General features: G+C 52.5%; 1 protein-coding gene across 5 annotated transcripts in view; it reads right to left on the bottom strand.

The window, feature by feature from the left end:
- The window catches only part of OSBPL10 (oxysterol binding protein like 10), a 311564-nt gene that overhangs the window by 7224 nt on the left and 287244 nt on the right, over nucleotides 1-17096 (bottom strand). For all 5 annotated transcript variants that reach the window (XM_027585095.2, XM_027585094.2, XM_027585096.2 and 2 more), the window contains 3 exons: nucleotides 11333-11810; nucleotides 2777-2963; nucleotides 607-789 (listed from right to left, as the gene is read on the bottom strand). In XM_027585095.2, coding sequence (XP_027440896.1) covers nucleotides 607-789; nucleotides 2777-2963; nucleotides 11333-11810 — 848 coding nt within the window. The remainder of the gene's footprint in view (nucleotides 1-606; nucleotides 790-2776; nucleotides 2964-11332; nucleotides 11811-17096) is intronic.

The raw sequence follows: 17096 nt of genomic DNA, 5'->3' as shown, positions 1-17096 counted from the left end.
GTTTTCTTTTTAGAAAAAAAATACCCAGTTTTATACTTAAAACCCTTTCTGAATTTAAGAATTCTCCTTCAGAAGAGATCCCTACAAATTTAATTTGGGACTACAAAATTAAAGTGAATTCATGAATTTGAAACCAGGGACCCATGCAGCTACACTGCACACACTGTCACTGTAAGTGGAGGGTAGGTACAGAGTATCAATTTGATCCCATTCTTGCCACTGCTGCATTGTTTTTTATTAATCATGTTGCTAATCTAGTGAGAAAAACACAGTCTCTCATGGCTTCTAGGCACAGTTCTTTGATGACCAGCAGCCCCGAACCGAACTCTGCGATCAAGCAACAGACCAGCTGAGTGGACAAACTCTTTCAGGCCGAGCGTTAAAAGTCTACTGCAGACTATCCTCACAACCCACCCCTACTTACAGAAGAACTGAGCTGAAAGCTACAAAGGATCTACTCCAAAGCCACACGCAGTGAGAAATTCAAGCAAGAACACTATTCCTGGCCCATTTCCATCAGCTGAGCACTCAGCAGCTTCTTCTCTGTCCCTAGGGTCAGGTGCTGAGGAGAGCCCAGCCCCGAAGATACACCCCACCGGGCCCCACCTGGACTCCATGGGCCCCTGCTTCTCCAGAGGTCTGATCTTCTTGGGGTACACTGGCAGTGTGGTCGTGTCGATGATCCTGGTCTCTCCACTGTTGTACGTGAACTCTAAGGTACCGTTCCATTCCCCGTGGGCTTTACAAACAATGGTGTTGGTTGGGTTGTGCTTCACTTCGGCCGTGACCCTGAATGAATGAATGAGTCAAATGAACACAACTTTGCGAGATTATCAAAACAGAGGCTCACACTTGAAAAGCTGTACTCACATGCAGAGATTCTTTTTCATGGGGTTGCAAGGGGGAGGGATTGCGTTTTGCCACTTTGCTTAATTAAAGACTAGTTCTTAAAATGTGACCTACTATTCTTGATCAGAGAAAGCAAGCCTTGGTAGACAAACTGGTGAGGGTCTGTAGGTTAGTCGATCCCAATGCAGCAATGCTAATTGCTTAATTCTGATAAACACACAAAGGTGGTGTGTTTTTATTGGGGTGGAAATCAGGCAATTCAGTAGAAACAAAGTATATACTTTTCCCTAAAATAGCATTGAATAGTGCTACATTTTAACCACCAACAGGGCCTGAGAGTACACCCACAACTGCAGGGCAAACAGGACTGCCCACAATCGGCCTGAGACCCCAGGGAAAAAGGAGGGAACCCTTCACCCTGCCACCCGCACATTCCTCTGAGTGAAAGCGGAGCAAAAACCTCGACTCTCGGCACTGAACGCCATCCTCCTCCCAGCAGTAGCTCCGAGAGACCACCTTTACAAGGGCCTTTGTGGAGGTCTGTGCCCACCCCTGCTTCTCCTGCCTGGCCCGAGGGGGGTCCAGGTCTGCAGCTCTCCGGGAGAAAGCTGACCCCAGCTCCCTCTCCACCTGGAAGCTTGACCCGCGGTCAGAGTCACGCAGTGCCAACAGGACAGCCCGCTCCGAAGCAGCCAAGGGTAGGAAGGAGCTAAGCTCCTCTCTTTCTAATGGCCCAGCTCAGGCTAAACCCAGAGTTTTCAAACACAGGCTTGGAAGCTCTCTCCCTGAGCCTGAACACAGCCATGGCTCCTGGGTGCCGAGGTCAAGGCTCATGGGCGGCATCAGGAATCTTCTGGCTGCATGTAGTGGAAGGGTGCTAGTGGGGCGCTGGCAGGGCTTTAATAAATGGTTCTCCAAAGGGAAAAACACCTGATTTGCAAGGTCTGCTATCTTCGGGGGTGCCCTCCACAGCTGATCTCAAGCTACTGACAGGGTCTGAGGGACGGTGGAGCCGTGGAGAAACAAACGCACACCGTCAGCTTGTGCGAGCCGGCACGCGTGCCTGGGAAACGGCCACCGTGGGCACCCCCGTTCCTGGAGGGCACCCGGACACCTCGCATGAACGCCATACGGAAGAACACTTCCCAGGAGAAAGGGCCAAGATGGGAGCCTGCTTATACAGTGATCTGTAACTGCAGCAATAAGAACAACTTAAGGCTCCCCTCAAACAGACTTTCCCTTCAATTTCCTAGGATCAGGCTTCCAAGCTTCTAAAGTGGTCCTGATTTCATAGATGATACGGGGTTCGAGATATTTCATGCAACCAACCTAACATGAAATGAGCTTTCAGGGGCGCCTGGGTGGCTCAGTCGGTTAAGCGACTGCCTTGGGCTCAGGTCATGATCTCAGGGTCCTGGGCTCGAGCCCCACGTGGGGCTCCCTGCTCAGCAGGGACCCTGCTTCTCCCTCTCCCTCTGTCCCTCCCCGTTTGTATTCTCTCTCTCTCAAATAAATACAATCTTTTGTTGTTGTTGTTGTTGTTGTTGTTGTTGTTTAAAGAGCTCTCGGGCAGCGTCTGAGCTCACAGATGAAATTGCTTCAGAGCAGAGAAACGGGCTGTGGCCTCGGAAGGGAGAGGTTATCTTGAGAAATGGAAGCAGCTTTCATTCCCCGCTGTGGGTCCTGTGACTCGATCACCAAAGGATTTCACTGGAAGAGTAGACTGGGGAGGGCTTCAAAAAACTGCCACATGAAGGGGGCCTGGGGTGCTGATGGGAAAGAGGCGCCTCTTTTAAACAAGATCTGTTAACTTTATCTTGAGTTTCAGCTCCTCCCAGGGTGGGAAGCCCAGCTCCCTCTGGAGGAAAGAAAGTCAGGGCATGGAGTGAAGACAGACACACAGCCTCAGTGGCCGCCTCCTTCCCACCTGTGCACTTTCCCTCCGTAAAAAGGCTTCGTGTGGAATATCACCGTCGCCGAGTAGCCGGTCTTCGCACAGCTGATGCTGACTTTGCCTCCGAGCTCCACCCAGGGGATGGTGAGAATGGAGCGCGCATAGGCACTGGGCAGGGTGAACACGTACTCCTCCCCGTGTTCCAGGAGCCTCAGCACACCTCCAGGGAGAGAGGAGGAGAGAGTCAGGCACACAAGAAGAGGGCAGCCAGGGATCAAAAGGCATCAAGATGACAAACCCAACAGCCTCTGGCAACAGACGTCGCATTTCCCACCCCTGCAAAGGTCGGCCGCTCACTGGCCACGTATTTAGTTATCCCCGGCGCTCCGGGGTGCCAGACCTGCTGCGAATACAACAGTGAGCAGACCCACTTTCTTCCTCCAAGGAGAACAGGAAGGTGGCCATTAATCACCAACTGTGACGAAGGCGGGAGGGCGAAGTGCCCAGTGCCATGGGGGCCTCTGATAGGAGTTGACCTGGAAACAGAGTTCTCCCTAAGGAAGGGACATTTGGACTGGGTAAGAGTTGAGAAGGTAAAGAGGAGAGGGAAATAGTCCAGACAGAGGGAAGAGCATGTGCAAAGGGCCTGTGGTGGGAAGGAGCCTGGGGAGCAGGGAAGGGCTGAGGGAAGGGCCCACATGCACAAAGCGAGGGAGTAGGTGTAGGGTGTGCAGGCTGGCCAATTCGGCAGGGGCCAGACCTTCTTTTAAGCTTTGAAATAGCATGTGGGGCACCTGGTGGCTCAGTCGTTAAGCGTCTGCCTTTGGCTCAGGTCATGATCCCAGGGTCCTGGGATCGAGCCCCGCATCAGGCTCCCTGCTCCGCGGGAAGCCTGCTTCTCCCTTTCCCACTCCCCCTGCTTGTGTTCCCTCTCTTGCTGTGTCTCTGTCAAATAAATAAATAAAATCTTAAAAAAAAAAAAAAGGCTTTGAAATAGCATGTAAAGGAGTTCTGCCTTTTCCTGAGAGCAGCACAGACCTTCACGGTTCTCATGAAGCTGGAGAACTCAGACGGGACACTGCTGTCAGCAACCCAGGGCAGGCACTAGCCACATGGGCAACGCCCCTCTAGATGAGGGCTTCTCCAACCCAGGATCCAAGCATTAGGTGTGGACAGGTCTTAGTCTTCTGGAACAATGCAAAATTGTGTGGGTTTGTCTATTTTCTAGGGAAAGGGGCCACAGTCTTCATCAAGTTCTCAAAGGCTGGCATGACCAGCCTTTAAATGCACAGACTCCCAGGGCTGGGAGCCTAGCTGTACACTATTGTACAGTTTATGTGCCACACAAGGTGCTGTTCTGTGAGGCCTGAAATCCAGCCCTTGCTATGGCCTGCCGGGCTGGGCACCCAAAATCGGGCAGCATTTCGCTGCACCCCGAAGCCCAGACAGGCTGGCAGAGGCCCCAAGAACCAGGCTACAGCTGACATGTGTTCCGTGCAAGGAAACTTCTCGGCCTCCCACTCCAGCCCTGGGGCTCAGGGACCTGCACACGGCCTCGTCTCTCTCCCAGCTCATTCCCAGCCTGGCAGTCAGCAGGTGCACTGAGCGTCGCAGGAAGGAACGTGCTGCCCTTTCGCCCCTCCCTGGTGGTGGCCCCTCCCCAGCCCCCCGTGGGTCAGGGGTGCCCATGTGTGTTGGCACTTTCTGGCTGCCAGGCATTCCTGGGGGCTTCCCATGCATTATGTTGGTTAAGTTTCATGACGACTCCATTTGGCAATAATTATCATTTTTAAGTAAGAAGGAGGAAACAGAAATTCAGGTTTAAGTAATTTGGCTGGTCAGTACTTCCCTCTCAGGCTAAGACAAGCATCTGTATCAACTAGAGCTAGAATGTGCCCAGTAGTCAGTGTGGTTCTTAGTACTGATGAGCTTGCCCAGGGGCCTGAGGACAGATGGGACTAAATTGTACAGAGGGGTCCTGAATGCCGAGTCGCTAAAGTCAGCATGAAGGCGTGTACAACTATAACTCAATTTACCCCTGACATCCCCTTACTCGCGGATGTGCTACCATCTGCAGATTAACCGACGGTGCTCTTCTGGAACCAGCAGAAGCCCTCTCCGTTACCTCCAGTAAAGTCAGCTCTGCTAACCCCCAGAAACAGAGAACTGGCCTGCAAATCCGGAGTGACATGCTCAGGTGTGTGTAGGGGTCTCGAGCACCCCCAGAGTGGAGGGATGCTCACACACGTGGCCAGGCACATGCAGGCGCTGAGACCATCAGGGAAAAACAGATTTCTGGGTCACTCATGATCACGTGGGCAGGACTAGAGGACAGATATCATGGCAGCATTTAAATCTCAATCAACCTCTCTCTCTCCTTCCCTCCCCTCCTCCCAGAGTATAACTGAATATATAGAACATAAACGCACAAAGAACATGGCTCTACTACGCCAAATACACTGAACATCAGAGCGGACCTCCTCCCCACTTGGCCACCTTGCCTTAACTCTGGTAACTGAATTAAGGCATCTCCCTTGAAAGTAAAGCCCCCAGGCCATCAGATGCTCTCCTGCAGACCCTCGTCCCTCCTCCGAAGGGGCGGCGAGTAGCCTCCCCAGATGGCCCGAGGCCCCGCCCTGTGCACACAGGGACAGTGTGTCTGGCAAGAGAAATACCCTTTGCTGGCTCAGTTCTTACAGCTTCTCAGCAGGACCCTTGGAGGAGAGCAGCTGGGGCTGACATACTTTTGGTTTCGAAGCCCACTTTGTGTGTCTGACTTCCTCATGTTCGGCTGCTTGAGAAGACAGCCCAGAGCAGGTGGAAAATCGCAGCTAATACCAGACACAGGACGCCAACAGACACGAAGAATTGGAGAGAGAGAGAGAGAGAGAGAGAAAGGCCATCTCGGGCTTTCCTCTCTGCCCCAGTTCTACCCACAAGCTTCCAGGTGCTCCAGGGTCAGCCACATTCACACGGTCTCTGGGCCTGTGGCAGCTGGGAGAGGACCTTGGGTCCCTGCAGAGGCGACTGCCAGGCCCTCGGCCAGCCTGCCTCTGAGGTCCCGGACAAGAGGCTTCCCTGTCCCCCATCCCCGGCCTCTGTGCTAAGGGACTACTTGCTCGTAGAACCCTTCCAAGGTGGCCAACGTGTCCTCAAGAGCCCCACCTCAGCTCCGATGACTACAGCGTCCCTGGGTGGTCAGCCCTTCCAGGCCTCAGCTGGGAGCGCCCTGGGGGCCCGCACCCAGCCGCCCAGCCCACCAGCAGCCTTTCTGCAGGCCAGGGCCACACATCCTGAGCTCCACGTGCTGCACCTTCCTGGCCTTACTCACCAACGTAAATCTCGTGGTGTAGGGTTCTACCGCTGATACTCTCTTTACAACAGAGTCACATGGATCCCGTGCCCCAAATTTTCATAAAGAGCTGGATGAGATGGAGATCTCTGGAGGGGGCATCGGGGTCCTTCCAAGCCCTCACTCAGCAGCCTGGCAACCTTAACTTCTCTGTGTCTCCGTTTCCTTATCCATGACCCAGGGATGTGTGATGTACCTCACAGGGCTGTGGTGAGGAGGAGGAGGTGATTCTAGAGCTCAGCTAAAAGCATCAGCCTGGCAAACAGCCAGAATCCTGGAGGTTTTATATCCTAACTACTCCTCGCTCTCTGGGGTGGCTTTCTTGGTGGGTGAACTCTGAGCTGTGGTATTTCCATTTGGGAATAAAGAGTGAATCACAAAGTGGCAGCAGGCTGCACACGGTGGGTGAAGAGGTAGGTGGGAGGCATCCTCTTACTACTCATCTTTAGAAAAATGTCTTGCAGGGGCACCTGGGTGGCTTGGGCGGTTAAGCGTCTGACTCTTGATCTCAGAGTCGTGAGTTCAGCCCTGCGTCGGGCTCCACTGTGGAGCCTACTTAAAAAAGGAAAAAGAAAACGGAAGAAAGAAAAAGGAAAATGGAAAAATCTCTTGCAAACCTGAAGTCCGCAGAAATCAGTGAGCCCCAAAGCTGAGTTGGTAGGAAAACACAGGGGAGACCACACTCCTTTAGCTCGTCTCTAAAAATCCATAAATGTGTGCTTTCTCATTAATCACCTGCAATTAGGCCTTCTCCGTCCTAACTCTTCTTTCAGGGCTGCATTAAAAAAAAAAAAAAAAAAAAAAAATCTGTCCCTAATATGAAATAAAGACTATGTTAAAACTAGACTTACAGATGGGCTCACAAATGAAAGTTCCTTTTTAATGAGCCTCAGAGCTCGGAGAAGCCAAAAAAATACCAAATAATCAATACTTCCACACCATGGTTAGCCTTCAAGCTGCAAGATTTCCATTTTAAATCCCACATATTGATTTACCAGTAAACATAAGGCAAAGCATTAAGATTTTCAAACTGATACTTTAAAATAATTTCACACCCGCTTTCATTGTGAGGAACCAAACTATTCCAGTAGGACACTGCCTCTGGGAAGCACCAAATGGCAAAAAGGAACTCGGCATGGGTCTGCAGGCTCGGCAGCATCGGGACGCCCAAGCACCCGGCCGACATGGCATTGTCTCGCTAGAAATAGCTAGAACGAATTGCCTCTCCCCACAGACTCATGGCTTTAATTAAGAAGCCATGCCATTTCCTGGGCTCTGGCTCTGGAGTTTTGGGGGGGAGCAGGTCGCAAGAACAGCTGAAAGCGCCTCGGCTCCCCCGCAGGGCAGGTGATGAGCAGAGGGACGTTGCTTCCCCAAGGACCGAGCTGTGGGGTGGACTGAGCAGTGTCTCAGTTAGGGGTCTGAGTGCCAGGGCTGAGGGACCTGGGGGAGGGGCAGGGGGGAGCAGTGTCTAAGCTGCCACCTAAGTGAGTTCAAGGTGTAATGAAGCACTGTATAATGGCACTTTATTGTAGCCAAATAGGGCACGGCCTAAAGGCAGTATTTTAAAAGATAAGCCCATGTATTTACATACAAAAATTTCCTGTGGACCCACTGAAGATCTAATTTTTAAAATGAGGGGGTGGAAAAAACATTACTTCAGACCCAATCAACAAATTCATGGAATGTGCTAGATCAGGGCAAGGAATTAGGGAGGAAAAGAAAAACATCCTGGCTTCCCATCCCCCCAGCCCCACAAAGGAGCTCTGGCTACAGGAACCAGAACCTTCTGCTCCAATATTTGGGGACTCTTAAAAGTATTTTCGGGGGGTGGGGCGCCTGGGTGGCCCAGTCAGTTAAGCGTCTGCCTTCGGCTCAGGTCGTGGTCCCAGGGTCCTGGGATCGAGCCCCACCTCGGGCTCCCTGCTCCGCGGGGAGCCTGCTTCTCCCTCTGACCCTCCCTCTGTGCTTTCCCTCTCTCTTGCTCTCTCTCAAATAAATCAATAAAACCTTTTTTTTTTTAAGTATTTTCTGGGAAAAATAAGGATCCTGGGTGTTACGGAGTGCACATTTAATTAATTTGAAAGGGGGGTGTAGTTTCTGGAAGGATTTGGGGAAACTTAAGGCCTCACAAGGATGAGCCAAGGGTCTGTCCCCTGACCCTTCCCAGGTCCATCTGCAGTAGGAATGCACTGGGTGGCCAGAAAGGGCCATGTCCAGGGAGGGCCCTTCCAGAGTCTCCCTCCAGAATTTTCTTTCTGATTTCAGCATTCTACTGAGAAGTTCTAAGAAGAGTTTTCGGGCAGGTAGAACTGGGAGCAGCAGATTCTAATTCTACTTCAGGGACGTCTACGGCGAGGGTCTCAGGAGAGGGTGTTATGTGATCTCCCTCCCACTGCACTGAGCCTCGTGCAGTGGCCCAGGCCTGGGCCAAGTGAATCAGAGGCCCCAGGCCCTATCCGCCGCCTGCTGGGACAGGGGAGTGAACACCCTGAGACACTCTCACTCATCAACCACCAGCAATAAGACAAAGTGAAGATGTTGGCTCACCTCAGGGTGCGGGGAGTGAGGGACATGGTGGGGGCAGAAGGACGCACCGTTCTCGAGTGTGGTTCCAGAGGAGAGGAATGGAGGTCCCGTATGCGGCTGGGTGAAGGAAGGAGCCCAGGACGGAGCAGGGTAACAGAGGACCCGGGGAAGAGGGGAGAGAGGCGCAGAATGTGCTGGAAGGGCCGGGCTAGCACGACAACACAGGGGGACAAGGCAACACGGCTGTACACAGCCTCCTCACCAGAGCCCACTCCTGAGGTGGATGGGGAGAGACTGAGTTTCACTGACTGAAGAATTCCCTGAATCCCTAGATTTGCAAATCTTCACCTTTATGGAAAATTTCCAGCTCTTTGTCCAAAGTCAAGAATCCTGACTCCCGGGCCCAGAGACTGGGAGGTACCTGCCCTGTACTCTTATTTAAGAATCTGTGGCTTTGCCTTGCCTTGACCCGGAGCCGCAGGGATTTCTGCGGAGCGCAGGGGAATCCCCAGAAAGGCACTTGACTGCATTCTCCGTGTACCTGAACATGCGTCTGGTTTTACCGGAAGATTAGCCTGGCTAATCACCGACTGAAAGTATGTGTGTGGGGGAGGGAGGAAGAGAAAAGAAACAACTTGTCTGTCTCCCCCCCCCCCCCCCCCCGCCTGGGCCCCCCGGGTCCTCCCCGCTCGCAGCCCGTCTGTTCCATCCAGCAGCCCTGGGGACGCCGGTCCGGCCATGTCCACCGCCCCCGGACTCGCACCCCCCTCAGGGGAAAGGCCCGGGTTCTTGTAGCCCCCGAGCCAGCCCTGGTGGCCGGGCGCCTCCTCTCTGACCTGTCTCCTCCGCTCCAGCCACAGCAGCCGCCAGAAGTTCCTAGAACAGCCCCGCCTCACACGCTCCGCCCGGGCATCCGAGCCTCCTGCTCTCTGGGCCTGGAGCGCCCTGCCTCCTGCCGGCCACACGGCTCCTCTGTCTCAAAGGCTGCATTCTGGGGGCGCCTGGGTGGCTCAGGTCGTGATCTCGGGGTCCCGGGATCGAGCCCCGCATCGGGCTCCCTGCTCGGCGGGCAGCCTGCTTCTCCCTCTCCCGCTCCCACTCCTGCTGCTTGTACGCTCTCGGTCAAATAAATAAATAAAATCTATTAAAAAAACAAAAAACAAAAACAACGGCTGCCTTCTCGGGGAGGTCTGCCCTAGGAACAGTGGCGGCACCCGCTCCCCGCCCCGCCAGCGCCAGTCCCCCGGCACTTGGCCGGCACGTGCCTCGTGCTTCGGGGACTCGTCCGGTCCGGGCACGGCGACGTGCCTGCCACCAGACACGGCACCATGCATTTCCCAGGTGAGCCAATAACCCCGCCGACAGACTGAACCGCCCCGTTGGAGAGCAGGGAGGAAACACACTGGAAACAGGTCTGTGGAGAAGGTGTCGGCCATCTGCGCACGCGGGCGGCAGGTGCACGGGAAGGTGCGAACGGCCCCCACGCTCCGCCCCCTGCAGCACACAAACATTTCGCCTTCCTGGGATTCCTGCCGTGGGCGACTTAGGATAAGGAATGAAGTGAAACAGGTTGAAGTCTGAATCCGGACTTTTGTTTCTAACGCCAAGGGAAGACCTCACCAGTACAGACCATGGGGCATGAGGTGGGCCTTTGGCAACCGGCAGAAGGCCACCATCCCATCCCATCCCAAGGCCCCCCTGCCCCATCCCCACTGCTCCCCGCTCCCAACCCCCTTGCTTTATTTTTCTCCATAGTACCTCACACCTTCCCACACAATCAACATAATTTCATTTACCAGGAAAATAGAAGTAGAATGGAAGCTGAATGAGGACAGAGATTTATTTTGGGGGGGGGGGGCGGGGGAGGGTCTATTTTGTTCATGCAAGTATCCATAGCGCCTAACACAACGTCTGGCATCTAGTAGGGACTCAATAAAAATGCCCTAAGTCAATGAGAGGTATTCTTAATCTCATGGGCTTTTGGAAGGGCTCCCAAGAAGTCAGGTACTCCCTGAAACTGAAGACTGAATTTTGTGTTGGATTTTTTCTTTCCCCTTCTCTAGAAGAGAATCCATAGTCTGAGTCTCAAAGGAATCTGTGACTCAGAGAAGTTGAAGAACGATGAACACAGACACCTCAATTTAACAAGGATTATTATAGGTTTCTTCCAACAATGAATAAATTTCATTCACAGCTATTTGCTAAAATAGGAACGCGCGATCCACGCATGGCGTGATTACATTGTTCTTACTTCAGAACTCTCTAGCAGAATCCAGAGATTTGCCTTGGGAATGTTTATGAGCAGATTCGGAATAGGGAGCCCTATTATCCTTCCTGTCTGTGAGCCAGAACACGGGTGAGAATGAACAAAAATGTGTTTTCACAGATTTGGAGCCAACTCTTAATATTCATGCAAAGCTGAAAATAAAAATAGTGCATAAAGGTGGGCCCCATACACGCATAACGTGTAAAGATCCAGGTGCATCCCATCTAGTCTGCAACCTTGGCCCCGCTGGGAAATTACCAGGGCCTGTTCCCAAACAACAAAACCTGTCTGTCCCTCTTTACTATCTCCAATCCGAGCCACCCCCAATCCCAAAACAAAACAAAAACAAAGAATTCCACACACACAATCATCAGTCATCTCTCAGGTGTACCAACATCACCATGGAAGAGCCAAGCTCCGCCAAACGTAGGACATGGCTTACCTTCCCCTATCATGGAGACCCCCACGGACATGCCCATGAACTTGCTTTTGGTCCATACGTGAGTGTTGACGCACAGTCTCTTCTCCTTGCACTCACAGTAGAAGCAGGAGATGGGTGGGTGATGGGACACCTGCTCGGCCACAAACCTCAGTTTGTAGCTTTTGGAAGGGTCCTCAGCCATCGGGTGTTCATGGCCAGCAGGAGAATGGGGAGCAGTCCTCTTTGGCTTGACCCTGTCTTTGGGGACCTCCCAGGAGCAGTGAAACGTCTCACCGATGATGGGGTTGTAGGGCTTCTTGGCCAAGGCCCCCTTGCGGCCCTCGTGGAAGGCCGTGAGATAATACTCCACGAAGCAAATGACCCTCTCCTCGGGTGTGGCCCCAGCGGTGATGGCCAGCAGCAGGTCTGGATGCGCCATGAAGTCTGCATACATCTCCAACAGGGACCGCTTCTCCAGGATGAATGTGGGAAGCACCACCTATGTTTGAAAGGCGACAAGGTCAGACAGGAGACCCCATGATCACATGAAAGAGGCTGCCACCTCCACCAAGCAAACCCTGATCTTGGCTTCAGCCAGGCAAGGTTTCTTTTGATACGGATACAAATGACAGATCAGGGGAAACAATGTCCAAGAAAACAAGATCGGAGAAGTGGCTGCAGGGGTGGAAAAATGCTAACCCGCTTTCACGGACAAGATGGTTCGGAGTGGCTCTCTTCTCTGCTCAGCTGGACTGGAACGATGGTCTCTGCCTCCCTCTCCACCCGTCACTGTCCTCACACAAAACCCTCTTTTAGGGACCCAGGCTCAGTCGTTAGGCATCTGCCTTCGGCTCAGGTCATGACCCCAGGGTCCTGGGATCGAGCCCCGCATCGGGTTCCCTGCTCAGCGGGAAGCCTGCTTCTCCCTCTCCCACTCCCCCTGCTTGTGTTCCCTCTCTTGCTGTGTCTGTGTCAAATAAATAAAATCTTAAAAAAAAAATACCCTCTTTTACTCCTTGTTACTTAAAGATATGAAGAAAAGAGCTCGAAGGACTTTTTCCTTTTCTTCCTGACATCAGACACAACCAAGGGGGGGGTGCCAGTGTGTCCCCACGAACACGGACCCTGGGGCTTTGCTGGTGCCGCATCAGAGGGGGTCCAGGTTGACCAACACACGCCACCACTGAGAGTGTCTATTTGGAGATCTCTGTTAGAAGAGTAGCATACAAATCCCAACATGATCAAGGGAGAGCAGGAGTGAGGAAAGGGCTCCTTGGCCCAGGTCTCTGGGAGGGAAGACCAATTAGTGGGCCAGCAAATGTCCAGAGAGCTGCCATTGAGGAGAGGAGCCACGGGTGAAGGCAGCTCGGCAAGGCTGGCCCAGAAGAAATAAGCAGAAGTGACAAAGAAGTGAGCTGGCACTTAAAACAGCATCTTCTGGTACATGGACTGGCACAGGGGCTACTCCTAGGTTTGTTTCCGGTACCACTACTAAGGAGGAGTAGAGATCTGGATGACTCTGTCGGGGGCAAGACAGGGACTCCTCGCGGGTCCAGAGGATCCACGCGGTCATCAGGGGCCCTACAACCCCAGTAAGGAGGTCAGGTAAAGCCAGTGAAGGCCCTTGTGAAACTGGGCTGGAAAGCAGGTCACTCATTACTATGGTTTCTCACCGCTCGAGAGTGATCTTAAAATGACTTTCGTTATTGAGTATTAATAGTCCACCCACTTGGCTGCAAGGCATAGCTCGCTCTGACCTGGAGCATCGCACGTTCTCCTCCTCATGTGGAATCACGGGGGTGGGGGCACAGGAGATCAAGGCCATGCAGCCGGCTTCGAATCCCTCCTCAGGACTCAGTCTGCCCTTCCTCCACTTGGGCCCCAACTCCTGAGAAAATAGTCTCTGACCACGAATGTCAAAAGGCTTAGAGATCTACAACCCCGCCTCCACCTGGGTTTGCTCAGACCCTTCCTTGAAAAAGATGTAGATACAATGGAAGAGAGATGTCCTGAGAGAGAGAGACAGACAGGCAGACAGGAGATCAGCAAAGCATAGAGGTTTCTGAGGAAACTGGAAAAAGCCCAGCACACTGGAGAGGTGACTCTTGTATCCTTTTTTTTTTTTTTTAAGATTTTATTTATTTATTTGACAGAGAGAGAGAGCACAAGCAGGGGGAGCAGCAGAGGGAGAAGGAGAAGCAGACTCCCCGTGGAGCAGGGAGTCCGATGCGGGGCTCGATCCCAGGACCCCAAAATCATGACATGAGCCGAAGGCAGATGCTTAACAACTGAGCCACCCAGGCTCCCTGACTCTGGTATTTTTATTAACGCTTCTGAAATATTGTGTTCGAGGAAGGAGTATGTACACGTGTCACGTAAAAAAGCAGCCAGATATAAAGTTAAACATGTAACACCATGATAAAAAAAAAAAACCCAAACGTTAACATGTAATTCTTGCTGTTAGATCTGAGTGATTTTTACATTTTTTTCTGAGTATCTTTCCGCTTTCCATTTACAATATACTGGGGAAAAAAATACATCACTTAAAACACAACTATGCAGATCAATGGAGATTTCCGCATTTTCTTTCGGCCAAAACTTGACAACACTGAGGACCTGGCTGCCCAGGGATCTGAGCGGGCCAGGTAAAGTACATTCTGGCTCAGGATGGCCTTCACAGGCCACTGTGATTATTTCCTTATGTCTTTTGTGGGGACAGGTCATCATTCACCGGCCATCACTGTGCGTCTGCTCTTCCAGCGGGGCTCTCAGGGGCCCAAATTCTTCCCATTACCCCTGACACATCACAGGTATCTGCTTCTGGCTAACAGCAGCCTTTTCTTCCCCTCGGCGGACTAGGGAGGTAAGAATCCCCAGAGCAGAACAACTGGGGCGGCCGGGCCGTCTCACCTACGGCTGCTGATTAATTAGTGGGGGGCAAGGGGGCGCCTGGGAGCCTCAGTCGGTTAAGCGTCCAACTCTTGATTTCGGCTCAGGTCATGATCTCAGGGTCCTGGGATTAAGCCCCCCATCGGGCTCCCCGCTCAGTGGGGAGTCTGCTTCTCCCTCTGCCTCTGTTCCCGCCCCCTACTTGCGCCCGTATGCATGCTCTCGCTCCCTCTAAAATAAACAAATCTTTTAAAAAAAAATAAGTGGGGGGCAGGAAGTGGCACACGGGAAAGGGGGGCACATGAACCCCACCTTCTGGCCCATTTACTCCTCCTGGAATGACTAGGCAATCCACCTGTCCAAAAATTATTAATTACCACTGGGAGGGAGACCATCGGCAATGAAGAAAGGCAAGCACAGTGCCCCCCATCTGCAAGAGTGTGGCTACGGCTTCCTAACTGGCCTCCCGGCTTTTTGTCAGGCCCACCTTGATTTCTACTCCACACCACAGCCAGGCCCATCTCTCTAGAATCTCTGCAAGAGATAAATGAAGTCCAGTCTGGCCCCCACCTCCCTTTCTGCCCCCAGCGGTCCCCTTACAAGTACCCACCCCTCCACACACCCAAATACTGTTTTCCCTCCTCCTGCTTTGTCTGAATGACGGACAGCTATTCCGCTCAAGGGTAGCCTTCTCGGTGAAGCTTCTTCTGCTAGCTCCTGGTCCCAAGGCTAAACCAACAACTCCCTCCTTCAGATCCTTGCCACACCCTACACGTCTCCACCGTGGCATCCACAACGCTTGTTGTGCATTACTGGGGGGCTCCTGGGGGGCTCAGTCGGTTAAGCGTCTGCCTTCGGCTCAGGTCATGATCCCAGGGTCCTGGGGTGGAGCCCCGGGTCATCGGGCTCCCCCGCTCAGCAGGGAGTCTGCTTCTCCCTCTGCCCCTCCCCCAGCTCATGTGCTCGCCACACTCTCTCTAATAAATAAAAATACTTTAAAACTTAAAAATAAGAGCATTACTGGGACAGTTTGAGAAATTTTTACTGCGGGCCACATATGAAATAGTATTGTGTCAACATTACATTTCCCGAGCGTGTCAAGTGTGTTGTGTGGGAGAACGTCCTTGTCGTCAGGAGATGCACACTGACCGATGCAAGGGAGAACGAACATGGGTGCAACGTACTTGGAAATGGTTCACCCAGAACCAGACATACACGCATACGTGCAGGTGCGTCTGTGGGGCTGCAGAGCGAGAGGAGAGGGAGAAAGAAGTAGAGAGAGTGGGGGAGCGGGCAGAAGGGAGAAGAAAAGCAGAGCAGCAAAATGGGAACAACTGGCAAATACTGGGGAAGGCTACAGGGCAGGTCACTGTACTGTTCTTGTAGCTCTACCACAGACTGGACAATGCGCAAAATAGAAAGGTGGAGGGAAAAGAAGGAAGGCTCTTCTAGTGACGCGATACCTGAGAACGCATCAATTTTCAAAGCCACCTCCCCAAACTGCAGACCCAGGGGACGTGCTCTCACGGCCACCAGCAAGTCCGACTCACTTGGATATATATATATATATATATTTTTTTTTTAGATTTTATTTATTTATTTGACAGAGAGACATAGCGAGAGAGGGAACACAAGCAGGGGGAGTGGGGGAGGGAGAAGCAGGCTTCCCGCGGAGCAGGGAGCCCGACGCGGGGCTCGATCCCAGGGCCCCGGGATCATGACCTGAGCCGAAGGCAGACGCTTAACGACTGAGCCACCCAGGCGCCCCTTGGATATATATTCTACACTTGAAAATGCTACTGTGGCTTTGTCAGGGCTGGAGAAAGTAGGATACCTGGAGAGACGGAGGAGTACAGAATTGCAGTGGAAGGACGATTTCTCCTTTCACCCCTTGTCGGGTCTGTCTTGTTGCTGTCTGTGAGGAATACCAGATCAATGCCTTTCAACACCAGCGCCCTGAACATTTCAGGCAAGATAACATGCTTTTCACTAAGGCAGATTTCTCTCTCTCTCATACGATCTCCCTGCCTTTTGTGCGTGTGTGTGCGTGCCTTTGCAAATCAGTCACTTCATCATCTGTTCCATGGGCAGTGGGCACTGGGGACAGAGCCAAGAAGCAGCGAATGCTAATTGGGCTGTCTGCCTCCAAGGGGGACACGAGTGATGGCCCAGCCGTGCAGACCAACAGCATCCCAATGGCTGGGATCCCTACCGCAGATTTATTGAGCCATCAATAAGGGCTGCCTTTTCTCCCATGAACATAATTAAGACAATGAACTACTTTGGGGAAAGAAAAAAAAAAAAAAGAAGATCTGCATTCGGCACTCAGAGAACAATTAATTACATTTAAAGTTGCATCAGTCTAGAAGTAACTAATCTCCAGGTTGGGCTCTCAGAACTTTGAAATAATCAATCACCCAGCAAGACAGTGAGAGGGTCCAAAGAAAGAGTCAGAGTCTCTTCCCCCGAAACAGGGAACACAGCAGGCTTCTGCAAAGAAAGGCCAAGAGCAGGTGCAATTTTCTCCAAAGAAACATCCATTAACTTAATAACCCTGAGAATCATCTCCAGAACTCCGTCCTGAGAGGGGCAGACCCACCCAGGGCCAAAGAGGCAGCAGAGAGAGGCGGAAACCATCCACCGAGACTGATCTCTTGTAACCCTTTAAGGAAACCAGGGGAAGTACACAAAACTCCAACCTTACAAAAGAAAGGGTAGATAATCCAGCTGCCAAAGGGTTCTTTCCTTAGCCAACAGGACACTCCCCTGGCTTTCCTTAAAATGCCAGCTTCCGGGGCTCCTGGGTGCCTCAGTCAGTTAAGCAGCTGCCTTCGGCTCAGGTCATGATCCCAGGGTCGCGGGATGGAGTCCTGCATCGGGCTCCCTGCTCCGCGGG

Source organism: Zalophus californianus, chromosome 1 (assembly GCF_009762305.2).
Source record: "Zalophus californianus isolate mZalCal1 chromosome 1, mZalCal1.pri.v2, whole genome shotgun sequence".
Lineage (NCBI taxonomy): Eukaryota > Metazoa > Chordata > Mammalia > Carnivora > Otariidae > Zalophus > Zalophus californianus.
This window is presented reverse-complemented; position numbering and strand designations above follow the sequence as displayed.